Genomic DNA, 16,558 nt, shown 5'->3' with positions numbered 1-16,558 from the left:
AATGGACAAAAACATATCCAATCCAGGACAACTTTTTACTTTTACTCCCTACATTTTAAAACAAATTCTACTCATCTTTTAACTTTAACTTTTGTTTTGATGCATTTGAGGGGAATTGTCGATTATTTTTCTTATTAATATGTGAAATGGGAAAACACAACTTGCTGAGAAGAAGGAATTCCCGTGAGAAAATACAATGTGCTATACTCTGATTATCAACTGTAATATTATAATCTTTCATACTTTCTGTGTCAGCTCTCACCAAGGAAGACTTGGGTGCATGTGTGCAGACCTCCCTTTCCATTTCCGGCTGAATAAATGTCCTTCATTTACTTTTTACTTTGTACATTGTACATTTCAGAGCCTGTACTTTTTCACTTCCACGTCTTCTCTCCATGAGTTTCACCGAATGGGGCTTGAAGCAATCTTTTTTTGATAGGCATGTATAATCTTGTTTAAGTATGCAAACCAATGACCTTCAGCTCATATACAGGTTCAACCCCTGAATTACTCAACAGCTGATGATTTGCAGTACAGACGTGTCATTCACAAAAACAAATTAGAAAGGGATAAAGTCCTCCCGGCTTGAGCAGCAAATACAGAGGACCTTAGAGAAAAGGACTAAGTAACATGAGAACCTCTTAAGAGAGCAAGAGAGAGAGGAAGGAGCAACTCGGAGGCAACTAGACTATAGCAGACCACAAGTCCCCTTTAGAGCTTTAAACTTTTGAACCAGCAACAATCATCATGTCGTGTGAGTACATTTGGTACCACGGCCTTCTCCTGCCTCCTATGGCTCACAGCACAGAAAGCTTGGAGTATGCCCAAAATTTCTCAGTGGAAGACACCGATGTGTTTGTTGTGACTTACCCCAAGTCAGGTACAGTATAATAATTCTCATATCTGTAAATTGTCTCTGTTCAGCGGTTCCACTAGCCCCTGGGAGAGTTAAACAACTTGTTTTTCTACCATACAACGAGCATGTTGTGTACATGTAAATTCACCATGATGCAATATTAAAGTATGTGTAGGCCTATGGCTCGACATAAATGATAGATCAGTGATACTAGTAATCGTGATATCCTGCAAAATGACACGAATCACCAGAATAACACAAAACGATACTAGCAGTAGCATTATATTTGAGAGAATGTTGGAGCCTCAAGATTGGGTTTTCAGTATTTTGTTTGGTCTTTTATGCGCGTTCATGTCTCGATTGAGATTTTTCCCACATACCTGAACGCAGCAGAGAGGCCGCCTATGTGATTGATAGGAGCCGGTGCGCCGCTTTCACACGCAACATTTCCTCTGAAGAAATGTATCTGCAGTATCACGGACTTATGCTCCCTCGGGAGACTCATTCCTTAGAAAGCGTGAAGTTTGCGCAGGAATTCACGTTCAAAGATGAGGACGTCGTGGCTTCCGTGTACCCGAAGTCAGGTTAGTTGCAACATTGAAATACGAGTTGTTGTTTTTTGTTCACCGCATATTTATGACAGGCATTTAGTGGAGTTATGAAGCAAACTATTTCACATTGTGGTCATTGGTTCGTGTTTCTCCGCCGACAATCCACTACGAGGAAGCGACGACGACGTCGACGACAAGTCCCTCTGTTTGGTTTGTTTGTCTGTTCTTCCTGTTGTTTTTTTAAATGCGCTCTACAATTTAAATTGACTTAATCTGATTTGAGCATTGATTAAAACTTCCTATCCACCACCTCATTGACAAAACATCGCGATGGTTTACGGGATCGGGTCATTAGCCAATACGGACGGCTGGAGAGTACTGAGTAAACCGTCCACTAACAGTCCAACTCTTATCTTTATAGCAGCTATGGTACAACTCCTGTGGTTGTTAATGTGCTATACATACATTTGACCTATTTGTTACAAAGTCATATTCGCTGCTTCGCTGACTGCAATAAAACCTCCCAATGGCTTATGGCATTGGTTAATTGCAGCGCTCAGTTGGCAAGAACTGAGTAGTCGCACTGGTTTATGGGATTGGTTGAAAACCAACCGGTTCTGACCTCAAAGCGATGACTCGGTCTAACTGACTAGTAGGCAGTCTGGGTATTTAACCACTTGTAGCCTATGGTTGTTAATACTTTGAGAGACATGTGACTCCTGGACCCCCCCGGCCCTCACTAGAACTTTGGTGGGGCCAAGTGGGTCCTGACCATCAAGTTAACTACTCACATGGGTGTTGGATGGGTCGTTGACCCATCCGGCCACCATGTGAATCGCTATGGTCTCATGAGTCCGTGGATGGTTGTTGATTTGTCTGTGGACTGATCTGAGGACTGTATCATATGTGGCTGATAGGTTATGCAAATGTCTTCTCTAACCCCTCTCTCAAACCATCTGTCTTCCTTGTGAACATTGGTGTCCTCAAAGGGAGTGACCCTTGACCTTAAGCTGCAGATGGACTGCTGAGTCCTGACCAGAGGAATATTGTCATTCCATATGTTGTGGTCTATGGGAAACTCAGGAGGATATTCAACAAACACCACTTCAAGCCCAGCAACAACCTGTGACAGAAGCCCGTCCACCCAAAGGACAAAATACCCAATGTTTTTTTTTTGTTTTTTTGTATGTGATCCAATGAAGTGAGGAGTGCACAGAGCTGTACATTGGGTAAACTAAGCAAGCAAATGGCACAACACTGGGGTTCCTCAGGTCGGGACTCAGCCCTCCGTCTGCATCAGTAGTGAGAGTGAATGAAACGCTTCTAAATTAAATTATCCTGTCGTGTGGATGATGTTTCACCATAAGATGTCTTGCCTACATGTGAACGTCAACGGTGAGCCCCTCTTGACATTATTTCCAAATGGATTGAAGGAAATAAATTATTTTTTATACAAAACGGTATATTCAAGGAGAGAGAGAGAGAGAGAGAGATCGTAATCACTGCTTGAAATGGGATTTGCTCTTGTGCACATTCATTGATATACTCTTCCATACCTCCTTATTGCATACTTTTAATGGTACCTAAATATATCAGCTAAGAAACAGGGCTCAAGTGGGAGGTGTTGGGGAGCACATTATTAAAATTTTGTCTGAGGGGGGACCCACAGCGTTGCACTTTCCAAACCCCTGACTTGGAGTATTTTGTTGCCTCATCACTCTGTTGGTGTACTTTCCTCATAGTACAAATTAGTACTTGCATGTATTACCTGCTGTTCTATTCTTCTCTGCAGGTACCATCTGGATGCAGGAGGTCCTCCCACTGGTGCTGAATGGGGGGGATCTGACACCGATCCAGACCATTCCTAATTGGGACAGGGCCCCCTGGCTGGAGGAGAAAAGATTGGCAGTGGTTGTGGATCAGTTGGTGTCTCCACGGGCGCTGGTCACACATTTTCCTTACCACCTCATGCCCCCGTCTTTCCGCGCCTCCAAAGCCAAGGTAAAAGGGTGGAGCCGCCTTCTGTGCAGTATGTCATCAACCTCCCTGAGATACGCCAAAAATCCCCTCCAAAATACCCAATGAGACATCAATACTTTGAGATAGAAAAACCCACGCTGTGATTTGACATTTGGAGATTTCTGCAAGAATTGCGTTTCTCTGCAATTGGATGGCAAGCACTTGTGTAAACTGTTCAGAAAGCCTGTTATTGTACCCAGGGAAACCACACATCCTCTTAAGGCCCTAGTTCTTTACTTTTTTATTGTAAATTTTCATGAGCCTGTGATTATTCTAGAGGCCACAGATGGTCATTTTATACAGTGACGTCAAGGTCTCACTCCGTGAAATGGCTACTATGGCCAATAACTACGGGGAGTTTTATTCAGCCTCCGGGGTCAACTTCCTTGGATTTTCTCTTCAGTGTGTGTCCGTATCTAGCACTCTCTTTGTCATGGTCTCATTTCCATAGTTAATATTTAACACACATTTCACCTGTTATGTTAGTCTCATGTGTGTCTGCCGTAGGTGGTCTATGTCATGAGGAACCCAAAGGACATCCTGGTGTCTTCATACTACTTCCATCAGATGGCCGAATTCCTGGAGGATCCGGGAACATTTGATGAATTCATGGAGAAATTCCTTGAGGGCAGAGGTCAGAAGTCTCATTCCACATAAAAGAGTTTACTACGAAAAAAGTTTGAATATGAGCAGGAGAGTGGTTCAGCATTCTGGTCTGTTGGTCCATGTTGTCTGCAGTGATGTTTGGCAAATGGACTGACCATGTGAAGGGCTGGAGAAACGCAGAGCTGGGAGACAGAATAATGTACATCACATATGAAGAAATGGTTCAGGTAAGACACTCCCCAAAACTCTCTTAAAAGGCTGGAGTTTCTGCTTGACTAACCGATTGGCCCAATCCTAACTGTAATGACGATGGTATGATGATGAAAAAACTGATCAAATGGCCTCCCGTGTAGACGAGGGGTAAATGAAGCCACAGTAATAGGTATAGTAAAAAATATGACCAGTCAAATGAGCCCTCATCATAGAAATCATGTAGAAAACTGTTCATTAGAGAAATGTGCAAAATAAGATAAAGGGGGTCAGCTGTTGTGCCTTTCTTTCAGGACCTCCCTGCAGCTCTCAGGCGTCTGTCAGATTTCCTGGGCCGTAATCTGAGTGAGGAAGTTATTCAGAAGATAGCACAACATTGCTCCTTCAAGACCATGAAAACCAACTCTATGTCCAACTTCAGCCTAGTCCCGAAGATTTACATGAACCACGACAAATCTGAATTCCTTAGGAAAGGTGAGTCCGTGTGTGTCCATCACCACTTCCTCCGCTTCTGTCAGTTTCCTTTGAATTGCATTTAACTGTCTTGATTGAAATGTCAACCTGTATTTTCAGTCGTTTTAAGTTGATTTTTCTTTCACATCAGAGATGCGTTCACGTGACACTCTGCGTGTGTTTTTTTTGTATTAGGTGTTGCTGGAGACTGGAAAAACCATTTCAGCTCCGAGCAACTGGCCAGATTCACATCGGTCATTCACAAAGAGCTGGAGGGTGAGAGCTTCTCTCTGCCATGGAGCCTGGAGTGACCGTCCACCGGAGCAAAGACACAGAGCACAAGAGATGTAGAATTAAAATCAAGGCAAGTAATAAATCAGTGCTAACTCGTCCAAAATTGTCAGTTACATTTGGTTTCAATGTTAGGCATACAAATAAAAGCATTTTAGTGATTTTAAAAGCCTTTAACCTTTGTGTCGTGTTCGTTTCTCCCCCCTTACTTTAGTGTTCCCGGTCAAATTTGACCGGCCTGTTTTAACTGCTCTTACATTAACACAAAAAACACTGATCATCACCAAATTTTATTTTACTCCCCTTTAAAAGATCATTAAAACTAAATAAATGCATTCTGTGTAGTGCAGATCTATTTAAAACGAGCGTCGTTTGTCTTACATGAAAATCTGAACAGGAAAAATTCCTCACCCAAAGCTGTCAGTGAATCACTGGAATGTTGTTTCCAATAGGCCCTTTGTTCTACTCCTGTCTTGACATGTGTTTTTCTAACGGATGGGATCTCTGATTAGCGAAGAATTCAAGCCCAATGCCTCTCAAAGCCCCATTTAGTGTGTGATGAAATGATACGACGCTACTTGGTGCTTTTCTGATTGTATATGTTCTTTTCTACATTCTCTGTGTTCCACTCCTTTCTTTGTTGTTCCTCACAGTACTCAATTCAGTACTAAACAGCTGCAGCCCGGGGGTCGGAAGGTTCGCACAAGTGTGTTGTATACAAAGACTGGAATGGGATTAGTTATTTTAACCTGAATGTCCAGTTTTACGGTCTGATGAAGGTCTGATCAGAGTTCACATATAAGATTAAGGCCATCTTGCCTTATTTAATTATTCATGAAAATGGGAATTTGTTTTTCGAACACTGAAACTTACATTCAAAATGATAAGCTGCAAACTCACCTCACATACATGAAATGGAAATTAAAGCTGCTTTTTAAAAGATTTTAGAATGGCTTCATTTTCATAGCAGGCTTATTAGGTTCAGGTTCAGGTTACTTTATTGATACCCAAGGGTAAACTAGTTTTGCAGTCGAGAGTTAAACAAGCAACGGAAAAACGAACAATCAAATCAGAAACAGGACATTTAAAAAGAACACATACACATAAAACAAGAGACAGCTTCGGCTCGACAGAAAGTGCTGCAGTTCATGAAATAAATATAAGAAGTAAAAAGCATGAAACTAAAAAAGAATTAAAAATACCAAGAGCAAAATTTCCTCCAAGTTAAGAATGAATAAAAGCAATGAGATAAAAAAGGGGATACATCATGCTCCGAAAAGTGACTTGTGCAGCTTTTGTGCAAACTACAGCTTGTTTACCAGTGTTACTGCAGCTGGAACAAAGCTGTTTTTATAACGTTGTGTTCTGCAGTATGGGACTGACAACCTCCGTCCAGAGGGAAGAAACTGGAATTCACTGTGCAAAGGGTGTAAACTATCATTTAAAATGGTCGTGGCTATCCGCTGTAACTGTCTGGTATACAGGGAAGAAGGGTTCAGCTGTGGCTCACCTATCAGCTTACTTGACCATTTCACAATTTGATTCAATGTGTTCTTGTTTTTAGGCTTATGATTATTACTCAAAAGCCATATTGGGGAGAATCTCTTCAATCGGGCAACCAACATAGTCTAACTAATCATTCATGTTATTAAATGTTGTTACATGGCTTTGTTGAGTTCTCTGATTAGTCAATGAATTCTACGGTCTGCTATGAGTAGAAGGCCCCTGGGACCCCAGGAAGACTAGCTCCTCCCACCTTGGCGACAGCTAATGGGGATCCTTTTAACAATAAACAATAAACAGATTGTTGCTATGGACACAGTTCTGATCTCTGTACACAGTTAGAGGATAATTTTTCTGTGGAAACAATAAAATCCTTTTTAAATCAATATTTATTGTCAAATTATTTCAATTACTACTAAAATTATTCTTTATAATTAATACTCCGCCAGATGTGCTGCAGCGGCCTTCAGAAATAGCTCAGGAGGTCTAAAAGTGAGAGTTCCACACAGAAACGTACAAGCTATACGCTGTGAGAAACATATGCTGCACAACAAGACAGCAAGGTGATTGTGTCAGTCACAGTCTGCTGATTGCTATTGAAACGCTAAAGGGGATGTTAAACGAGCATATCCTACATGTTGACGCACAATCGAAAGCATCACGAGATGCATCGATCACCAAGACGAGGAGACCAAGTGCATCTTTGTCGCCTTTTCACCCTTGATACGTCGATGAGTTTGCATGTTTGTGAATGGATGATTGAGCCTTTTCACCCTTGATACGTCGATGAGTTTGCATGTTTGTGAATGGATGATTGACAGAGTTCCTGCACTTTCCCATACAGTTTCCAATGAATGGCCAACAACAAGCCATCTAGAGGGTCAGGTTACATTTTATTATCAAACGACCTATAATGGGAAAATAAGAACTATGCCCTTCATCAATGTCACGCAGACTTGTTTATTAATATCGTGGTACTATAATTATGAACATTTGTGGCGTAAAACTGTATGATTGATACATTGATTATCTCTTACCTTTTAAAAACAATAAAAACATACCATAACCTTCTGTAGACAGAAGGCAATCGTATTCCACACACACACACACACACACACACACTCTAATTTGGAAAGTACCTAGCAGGATTAGGATGAGTAATTGTTAAATGTACAAGGACAACTTCACTGTCGGTGAAGTAAAACACATTTTGCAGCAGATAACTTATTTACTTTAAATGTATTTGATTTAACCAATAGATGGCAGCAACACGTCACTGTTTCTGTTCACTATTAGTAGCCAAACCTACACCAGAAACAGTCATAATAGTAAAACGTTATTTACATTTGTTGAATGGTGCTGCTGTTAACTTTTATTGGTGTCATGTTGGAGATCTAAAAAACAAGGTCATCTTTATTTTAAGGACAAATGTGCACAAATGTGTCACTGATTTCATCTCCCAATCATGATACTTTAAATTAAAAAAATATTTATTAAATAACATTTATAATGTTTGACTAGTGGAAAAAAATAATTTGCTCAATTCAATCATCCTGATTCAGTTCTGAACTTGTAATTCCTGCTAATTTTAGTTAACAGCATATTGTTTGCGAGTTAGTCTTCTTTTTATTTTTTCAGTGAAAGTTGGGTTTTATTTGCAATTCCCACATTTGTTAGAAAATTCCATGTCCATGCATTTCAGAAAACATTATTTGATGAGCCAAACAGGACAGAACATACTACTCATATCAACAGATTTCCACTTATATATATATATAGAAAATATATAGAAATATTGGTAGTGAGAAACACCAGTCATAAACAGTTCTATGATCATCATCACAGATCATACATTTGACTACAAGTACATTCCTCAATCACTGTTGTCCTTATTCTTAGCTGTACATTGTTAATGATACATTGATTTCCAAGTTAAACTGGCTGTAGATTAGCTCCTCTGGGTTTGTGTTTGTGTGTCCCTCCCATCTATCCATCTCCCTCCCCTGAGTTCTGACACTACCTCAATTACATGCTGGCCTTTTGTGCCTGGGGGAGGGAGGGTGTGTGTGTGTGTGTGTGTGTGTGTGTGTGTGTGTGTGTGTGTGTGTGTGTGTGTGTGTGTGTGTGTGTGTGTGTGTGTGTGTGTGTGTGTGTGTGTGTGTGTTGGCAGACGGTGTGGTGCCTGGGTCCAGGACACCCACCTCGCTGCCGCCCTGTGCCCACCGGTCCTGCCCTGGGCTGCCCACAGGATGCTGGCCTGCTTTGATGCCCTCTTCTCATCAACACACTCTAGACGTACACACTCACACAAGATAGCCACTTACTCCTCACAATATCCTGCAATCTTTTTAAAGTCTGTAACTTCTTCTTAGGTCAGTTGACCTTCTCCGCCCAGAGCGATACTCTCATTTATCCGATGAAGCTTCAGTCAAGGGCAGCCAAATGTTTTTGATCAGTTGCAGTGTTTGGAGTAGGCTGCTCAGGACCAATGGTTATGAAGATCACTGCCGTGCATATCTGAGGTCTTGTGCCACATGAAGCTTGACAATCCAATCCAAACAGTGCCCATTATTATTTATTTCTCCATTAGCCTATCCACTAACCTGCGAAAAATGACAATTTAGGCGGCCAGACATGCAAGTGTACCAGTCCCAGTAAACACAAGGCTGCGGCTCAGAGGCAGAGCGAGCCGTCAGATCCGGTCCCCATGCCGAAGTGTCCTTGGGCAAGATACTGAACCCCAAATTGCCACCGAAGGCTTTGCCATCGTGAATGTGAATATGCCGCTATATAAATGCAGGTCCACCAGCTGGTATGTGTGTGAAAGTTAGTTCCAGATGTTGTATTTGTAGCATCATCTGTTTTTGTAGACTACTTTAAAGTTTTGGGAAATATGTTTATTAAAGCAAGCTTTAAATACTGAAATACAACCGGTGAACATCATCAAAATGCCTGACCGTTGCACGTCCGCTAGTCAGAGTCAGAATCTACAGAAGTCAGACAGGATCCCAGCTTTTCCAGAGCAACAGGTGTTTCAGTTGAACGAGTGACTGTGTTAACAGGTGACTTTCAGCTGAATTTGAGCACCGTTGCTCATAGGAAGTTACGTACATGGTTGGTGTAGATAATAATGAAGATCTTCTGTGATTTCATGTTGAGCTGTGATGCTTCTCTTGTTGTTATTGAACTATTTTCTCCTGTTGTAATAATTATGTTTTACTCAATTCTTTAATCATGTATCCTCTTTAAGCCACTTTTAACCTAGGTTTTGAAATATGCTATATAAATACAACTTTACTTCACAAGAAATGTGCCACACATTCCTGCATCCCCTAGGCTGTTTATTTTCTCCATGATGTTTCGTTATCATTTGCTAAATTGCCATCCTTGTTATATACATACATACATACAGCTGGCTGCCAGCCCTCCCCAGGGTCATATAGGCTGCTGTAGACATCTGCAGATGTGACCAGTGATAACATAGAATGCTACATCTAAACATCCTCTCCTCCCTTTTTGTATGACACAAGAAAGTCATTAAGAACGCCGATGCACCATCACCCTTGTATGCCTTCTAGTTATGTACAATGCACGGCATTATGTCTGTTTCTTTATAATTATTAATACTCTCAGAGGCTCAGATGTAGAGCGAGTCGTCCTCCAATTGGCGGATCGGTGGTCCGTGTCTCAGCTATTCCACATCTTTGGGCAAGTGGCGGCTGCTCTGCCATCAGTGTATGAATGCGAGTAGAAAAGTGCAGGTTAATTTACCAGTGTTTGGTATTTGCATTAAGCTATGATCACTTTATTTTTCTTGGTTATTTTAGCCCTTACTTGCTATTGATGCTCCAGTTTATTAACCTATTTATTACAATATTAATATTGTTTTAATAATATCAATGATATTACTTTACTGTTGCTTTGTCCTTAATTCCATGTGTCTATGTTCTGTGAATCGAACACACCAAGTCTCCTTTAGTATACAGCTGATTGTCCTTATTTAAACTCCAGTCGACCCGCTCAGAGGTTGACTGGAGTCTGACGACGGACCTTTCTTCTGCTTTGTGATTCACACAACAAGAGTTTTTGTTATCATTTTCTATTTGATTTAACCTTCATTCTTTTCAGGAATATTTCTCATTAAGTTTAAAAATCAATTTGTTTGAGGGATCCCTGGCCAAGATAGCGGCATACAAAGTTAAAAGAAACAACAGACTTAAAACAAAACAGCAAAAAACAGTTAAAACAAACTGAATAGAAATATCGTATAAAAGAAACAAGGAACAATTTTATCACCAACAGCAAATTATTTAGTTTTTTATAATTTTCCATAAATGTTATCACGTGTTATGTCTACCAACTACATGCACTTCATCCTCTCCTCCATTTACCATGAACTATAAATACTACGACACTGAACACGTTTCCCCGGCACAGAAGATGTAAACAGTGATGAATTCAGTCATTTAAACAGGTAGGTAGTATTTGCAGGCATGTGAATAATAACATTTTCTCAAACACAGACACACACACACACACTCTTCAGTCACGCCCCACCCAGGGTGTCTGCAGTTCCGGGCCATGGGGCAATTAGCAGTAATGACAGGAAGCTAGTTAGTGTTATCTGCTGCCATGGCGGCCTGCACTGGCTCTAACAGATCCTGGACCGGTCACGTAGAGACACAGACAGTCGGGCAGAGAGCCTGGGAGGGAGGAGGAGGAGGATGTGGATGTGGAGGAGGATGTGGATGTGGATGGGTCAAAGCGCCACACAAATGTTCTGAAGAGACATCCATAATTCACCTGCTGGCCTTCGTCTTAAATTAGAAATAAGACATGAGGAAACCAGAATATGTCCCATCTTCGATGGATAATAAATAATACATTAATTTGATTTATTTTGGTTGATTTATTACTGTTTTCAGAAATTGATGAGACATTTTCAGTCTATGGTCATCGGAAGTAGGCAGATACTAAAACAAATTAAATTAGTTATAAATCAGCAATTCAGCAATAACTATTCCTCGAATGTACGTGTCCCATCAACGTGCCACTGGCTCATCTACACTGTGGCTCCTGGCTGCAGTTACAATGTCTCCCTATTGTTTCAGGAGCACTTGTCTCTTCCTGTATGCATGACACCGCATGCCTATTGGGCGGCTGGGTGGGTGTGTTCAGGGGGGCGACAGGGATGATAGTATGAGTAGTACTGTAGAGCGTAAGAGGATGTGATCAGGGAGGCCCAAAAAAGACAGAGCAAAACAGTCACAACAGTCCTGTGGGTTTGACACCAGCTCCAGGTCACATCAGCAGACTGGATGGTAGCTTTCATGGGCCACGCAGCATTTAGACCAACATCTGGCAGGATTGCTGTTGTATAGCAAGCCGAGTAAGACTGAATATTATAACGACACTATGGGATTTTGTGTTCGAGCTCAGAATGGAGATTATGCTAAATTATTATGTATCTATAGGCTATGAAATTATTATTTTTTTCATATTTTCACATGTCCTTTATAGTTAAACATAACTGGCTGAGGGAATCTAGAAGGGGTGTGAATCTTTGGCTTCACTTCGATTCGATTAACGATACAGTAGTTGGTCGTAGTTGATTCGATTCAAGGACGATTCGATTCAGTAACTTGTAACCAAAATTCTATATCCATTAAATAAACATGCAATAATGCGAGTGAGACTATCGGTATTCTTCTGAAAGGTGAAAAAATAACATATTTATTCTATAAAAAAGTAGTCCTGCATAATATTTTATGCTGAATACAAAAATGTAATTAAACATTGCTCAGTTATTTTTAACATTTTCAATAGACTACATGCTGGCAGGGGAGAGAGTGTCTTAAACGTATTAAAACATTAATCATGATTAAGAATCACGATTCATACAATTAAATGCATTCACATCGACTATTGTTGAAGCCAAAACGATTCATTCTATTTATTTATTTTAGCAGCTCGATTTAGTAGAATCTATAGGACTGACAATCGATTCATCGATTAATCGAATGAATCGTTACACCTCTAGAATCTAGATCAGGTAAGAGGCACTGAAATTTTTATCGTTTCAACATTTTTTCTTTTGTTCCACCATTTTCTGTAAAAAAGAATCAGCCATGAATATGTGGCTGCAGCAGTTTGAGTTACTAAAATAAAATGGATTTATTACTTTATAGTATTTTCAGTACAAAAGGACCTCTTTGTGTTACGATCGAAACGCTACTCCACAAGGGAACACTGTCTAGAAATAGGGAGCAAGGCAATTTTGTATTTAAAAGTTGGTAAGATTGGAAGATAACTAATTCATTTGTTTAACGCAGACTGTTGAAGCCTCATATTAACTTTGCTTTGACACAAAATTTGTCCGTGGACAGGTTGAATGACCACAGCAACCAATAACTCGTCAATGTACATATGGATGTGTGAGTATTGTGATAAGAAACACAATGAACCAAAAACGGATACCTACACAGTAGCCTACGTTTCTATGCCACTACCCACGTACCTCTCTTCATATCAACCACCAGCTATTGTATCACAATGATAGTGGAAGTTCAGTTTTTGTGTGTGTGTATGTGTGTGGGAATGATGAAGAGAGAGAGAGAGAGAGAGGATTTACTTCATGTGTTTATGTATGAAATCTTCCCTTTTCCCGTCATCAACTCCCCAAAGGCAACGGCTAAACAAAAGAAAAGGTCTCAGTCAACACTAGAGACTAAGATAAGACCCACTAACAAATAACTTACAGTAATGCAGCATGGAGAGGGTACGTGCCAGTCTGCCCAGCACTGTGTTTCTGGTCCTCCACCTCATCCACGAGTCATGCCGGCTCTGCCTGCTTTCATGTAAAAGTGCAATCACGCAGTATCTGTTGTGTTTTTTTGTTTTTTTGTTTATCTTGGGGGGAATTAACCCTTTCATGCATAGAGGTCACTACAGTGTACACCTTTTCAAAAGCTGTTTATATGCATGAGTTTTTATGGCATAGTTGCATAGCAGCCACTACAGTGGACTCTATTGCATCATCTCATACACTTCCACTCAGTGGCAAGCCATTGCAAGTGCAAAAAAACCCAAGTCAAACCAACATGGCCGACAGACAACTCCAAGTTGTTCATTTTCTTCTGTTGAAAACTTCTGTAAAAAGAGACCCTTGCAGGTAAGAAAAATATGGTGACATCAAGTAACATCTAAGGAGTCATCCAATTGCTAAATTGTCAAAGTATTGATTTTATATTGGGAGGAAATTGTGATTGATCACATGTCCACTGAAGTGTACATCATGCATCATGAGCTATGTTTCAAGTACAATTCATAGGCTACAATTAGTCTATTACTGCTGCTGTTCTTGAAAAAACTTAATTCCTAGTAATTTCTTTTCCCTGTAAATCAACTTGTTTATGTTTTTAGAATGTGATTTGAAGTTTTTGTAAATCTTTACATTTTGTAGAGCTCAGGAGCAGAGCGTAATAGACAGGCCTACAGGATAGTGGAGGAATTACCACAGTCAAGTGAGGATGATGATGATGCCAGTAGCAGTGAGGAGGAAGGGCTGCCAGAACAGGAAGGGTTATCAAATGCTAGCAGTAGTAACATTGGAGCTGAGGACACTGAATCTGGAAAGGATGCTGAGGAAGATGAGGCTGATGGAGCTGAGGATGCAAATGACGGTGAGGGAGTTGAGGCTGAGGATGCATCACCTAAACCATCACCATAGAACTCAAGGGAAAAGGACAGGCATTGCCCTGGCTTATAAAACAGTATGTAGAGTAGGTTTCCTTGCAGTAAAGCCATAAACACATTCAGTGTAAGTTAGTGCTGGATGAATCGTGAGCAAGAGACTTGGGAATCTATACAGGAGAGTGAATTCCTCAATGGTGTTTTAGTTATGAATGCATAAATGAAATTATTTTATAGTTCACATGAAAATTTCACATTTCAATACACTATATTATATAAATTTGTACATGTAATTATATCTTTATTACATATGGGTTGAAAAAAAATAAAGTTCAAACCTTGTATTTCATGCCTAAAGATGACTAAAAACACTTAGTAAAAAAATCCTGACTGAGGTTATCATAATTCATGCATGAAAGGGTTAAATTGCCTCAACTCTCCAACCTAAAATCCTGTACTCACAAGTAGATGTTCATTCATAAAAATCCACTTTTCCCCCCCATTCTCTCCACATCACCAGGCAACTGACCGAAACAGCCCGTTTTAATGATGTCTGCTAAATGAGAGGCCGCATGTGTTTGGATGGAAACATCCTCAACGGAAATTCTAGTAAAATAGCAGCTGCTGCCAAACGGCTCGCAGTCGGCTGCTGTGTTTGACATGAATTCATTCATTCATGGCATGGTATGCAAAATAAACTATAAGTCAAATAAACATGGCTCCATTCTGGTAAGTATTGTTTGTGTTGTTATGCCAGGAAGGGGTCAACAGCTTCCCCTTCAGTTCAAAATGTCAATGGAAACTTGAACCGAAGTACACTGTTGTTATCTATGTTTTATTTTAGTCACTGATTCTAAGTGAAAAAAAAAATCTATTTTGAAGCCTGCCTGAGCAGGTTTATGGCTCTAAATTCATCTAAGTGGGATGCAAATGGAAGAACCAGACACGGTCTCATTTGTTATGTTGCTTTGTTTGTCTACAAAAAAAGACAGATATTTAGTCAAAACACAAATGTAAAGATGCTTAGTTCTTATTTCTAGGAGCTGACTGCACACCAGCCTGTCTTCCTACTATTGTTGCTCCTGATTGTATTTTGATTTTCGGTGACGTACAGTAACAATGACAGAGGCTGGATGCAGATAACAGATTGATGTTGGACTGAATGTGTGTGAGTGAGCACTTCATCATTTCTTTACTAATCTTAGCACTTTTCTCTGCCACTCAACAGATCAGAAATTAGAACATGTACATTAGAAATGTAAAAATAGATTTCAATCAGCACCAAGCATTTTGTCGGACTCAGATTCTCCAACTTTATCTGCACATCCTAACGCATTGAGTAACATTTCTCTCATTCAAACCGCTGTGAAATGATGTGGCCTAATTCCTAAAGAGCGCTGTGTAGGGCTCGGTTCTCACACTCAAATTTGTTGTTGCAGGCTATATTTTAATTAGAGGTGGAACATCAGCAGCTGGATCTGCCGGAGTGGACTTAGATGTCCAGATTAAAGATCTGACGGCGACATTCGGGATTGTTTAGACTGCCCAGCCGTTTGATGAGGGACATGGCTTTGGCTGAAAAATCGTCTCTTTGAGTAGCACTATGCTTTGTACCACTCTCGCCTCTTAAGAAAACCCCCTAAATATTTCCTGCGCATCTCCCTTTGGGCATTGGACTCGCAGTGGGGTGCTGTGCCCCTGACCTTTGGCTTGCATAGCCATAGTTTATCATAATAATGGCCTGCCTGTGCACTGTGGTTGGGCCTCTGACATTTAACTGACACACAATTTGATGCTCAGAACAAACCATGGAGACAGACAGATGCGTCTATCACCTGGCCGTACTGATCCACTATGAGTTTCCTGTAAGCCAGGAAGAGAGGAGCACAGGGCAGGAAATAAGCCTGGCCAATCACTGGACCGGTCCAGATTAGACACAACAAAGAAAACACAGACAATGCACGCACATACGCCGTACAGGAGGAGAACACACTGCTGAGTTTGTTTATTAGCTGTTTATGGGACAACAATGGTTGGCGTAAACAGAGGTTTAAATGACCTCAAGGGATTTTGTTTTTCTCTCTGTCTCTGTGTATAAATATACACTGGATAAATATAGCCAGCAGCTCCATTGCTGTCACTTTCACATTGATAACAATAGAGAATACAGAGGAGCAGTGAACTATTTCTTTTGTCTAGTCATCCGGGCTGACACTATTTTAGTTTCAGCGATGATGTGTCTGACGTGAGCAGCAACCATGGCTCTGCGTGCGAGGAATAAGCAGTGTTTGGAATACTGTGATGGTAATTACAACTGCACTTTTTCAGCATTGTCTTTGCAATACCTCAACAATCCAGGTAGAACATGTTTTTCCAA

The 16,558-nt window shown here is 40.6% G+C and overlaps 1 protein-coding gene across 2 annotated transcripts; it reads left to right on the top strand.

The window, feature by feature from the left end:
* Positions 1-717: 717 nt before the first annotated feature.
* Positions 718-6,875, top strand: sult2st3 (sulfotransferase family 2, cytosolic sulfotransferase 3). 2 transcript variants are annotated; one of them, XM_084027801.1, is made up of 7 exons: positions 718-880; positions 3,200-3,408; positions 3,934-4,060; positions 4,165-4,259; positions 4,536-4,716; positions 4,891-5,956; positions 6,551-6,875. In XM_084027801.1, exons 1-6 carry the CDS (start codon positions 748-750, stop codon positions 5,004-5,006), a joined length of 861 nt encoding a protein of 286 aa, XP_083883927.1. In that variant the 5' UTR covers positions 718-747; the 3' UTR covers positions 5,007-5,956; positions 6,551-6,875. The 2 variants fall into 2 exon arrangements, with proteins under 2 accessions (XP_083883927.1, XP_083883928.1); XM_084027802.1 differs by lacking the exon at positions 718-880 and adding an exon at positions 1,277-1,440.
* The last annotated feature ends 9,683 nt before the right edge of the window (positions 6,876-16,558 follow it).

Source organism: Eutrigla gurnardus (genome assembly GCF_963514095.1).
Source record: "Eutrigla gurnardus genome assembly, chromosome: 14".
In the NCBI taxonomy this organism is placed as follows: domain Eukaryota; kingdom Metazoa; phylum Chordata; class Actinopteri; order Perciformes; family Triglidae; genus Eutrigla; species Eutrigla gurnardus.
The sequence above is the reverse complement of the archived record's forward strand: the minus strand, read 5'-3'. Positions and strand labels throughout refer to the sequence as shown.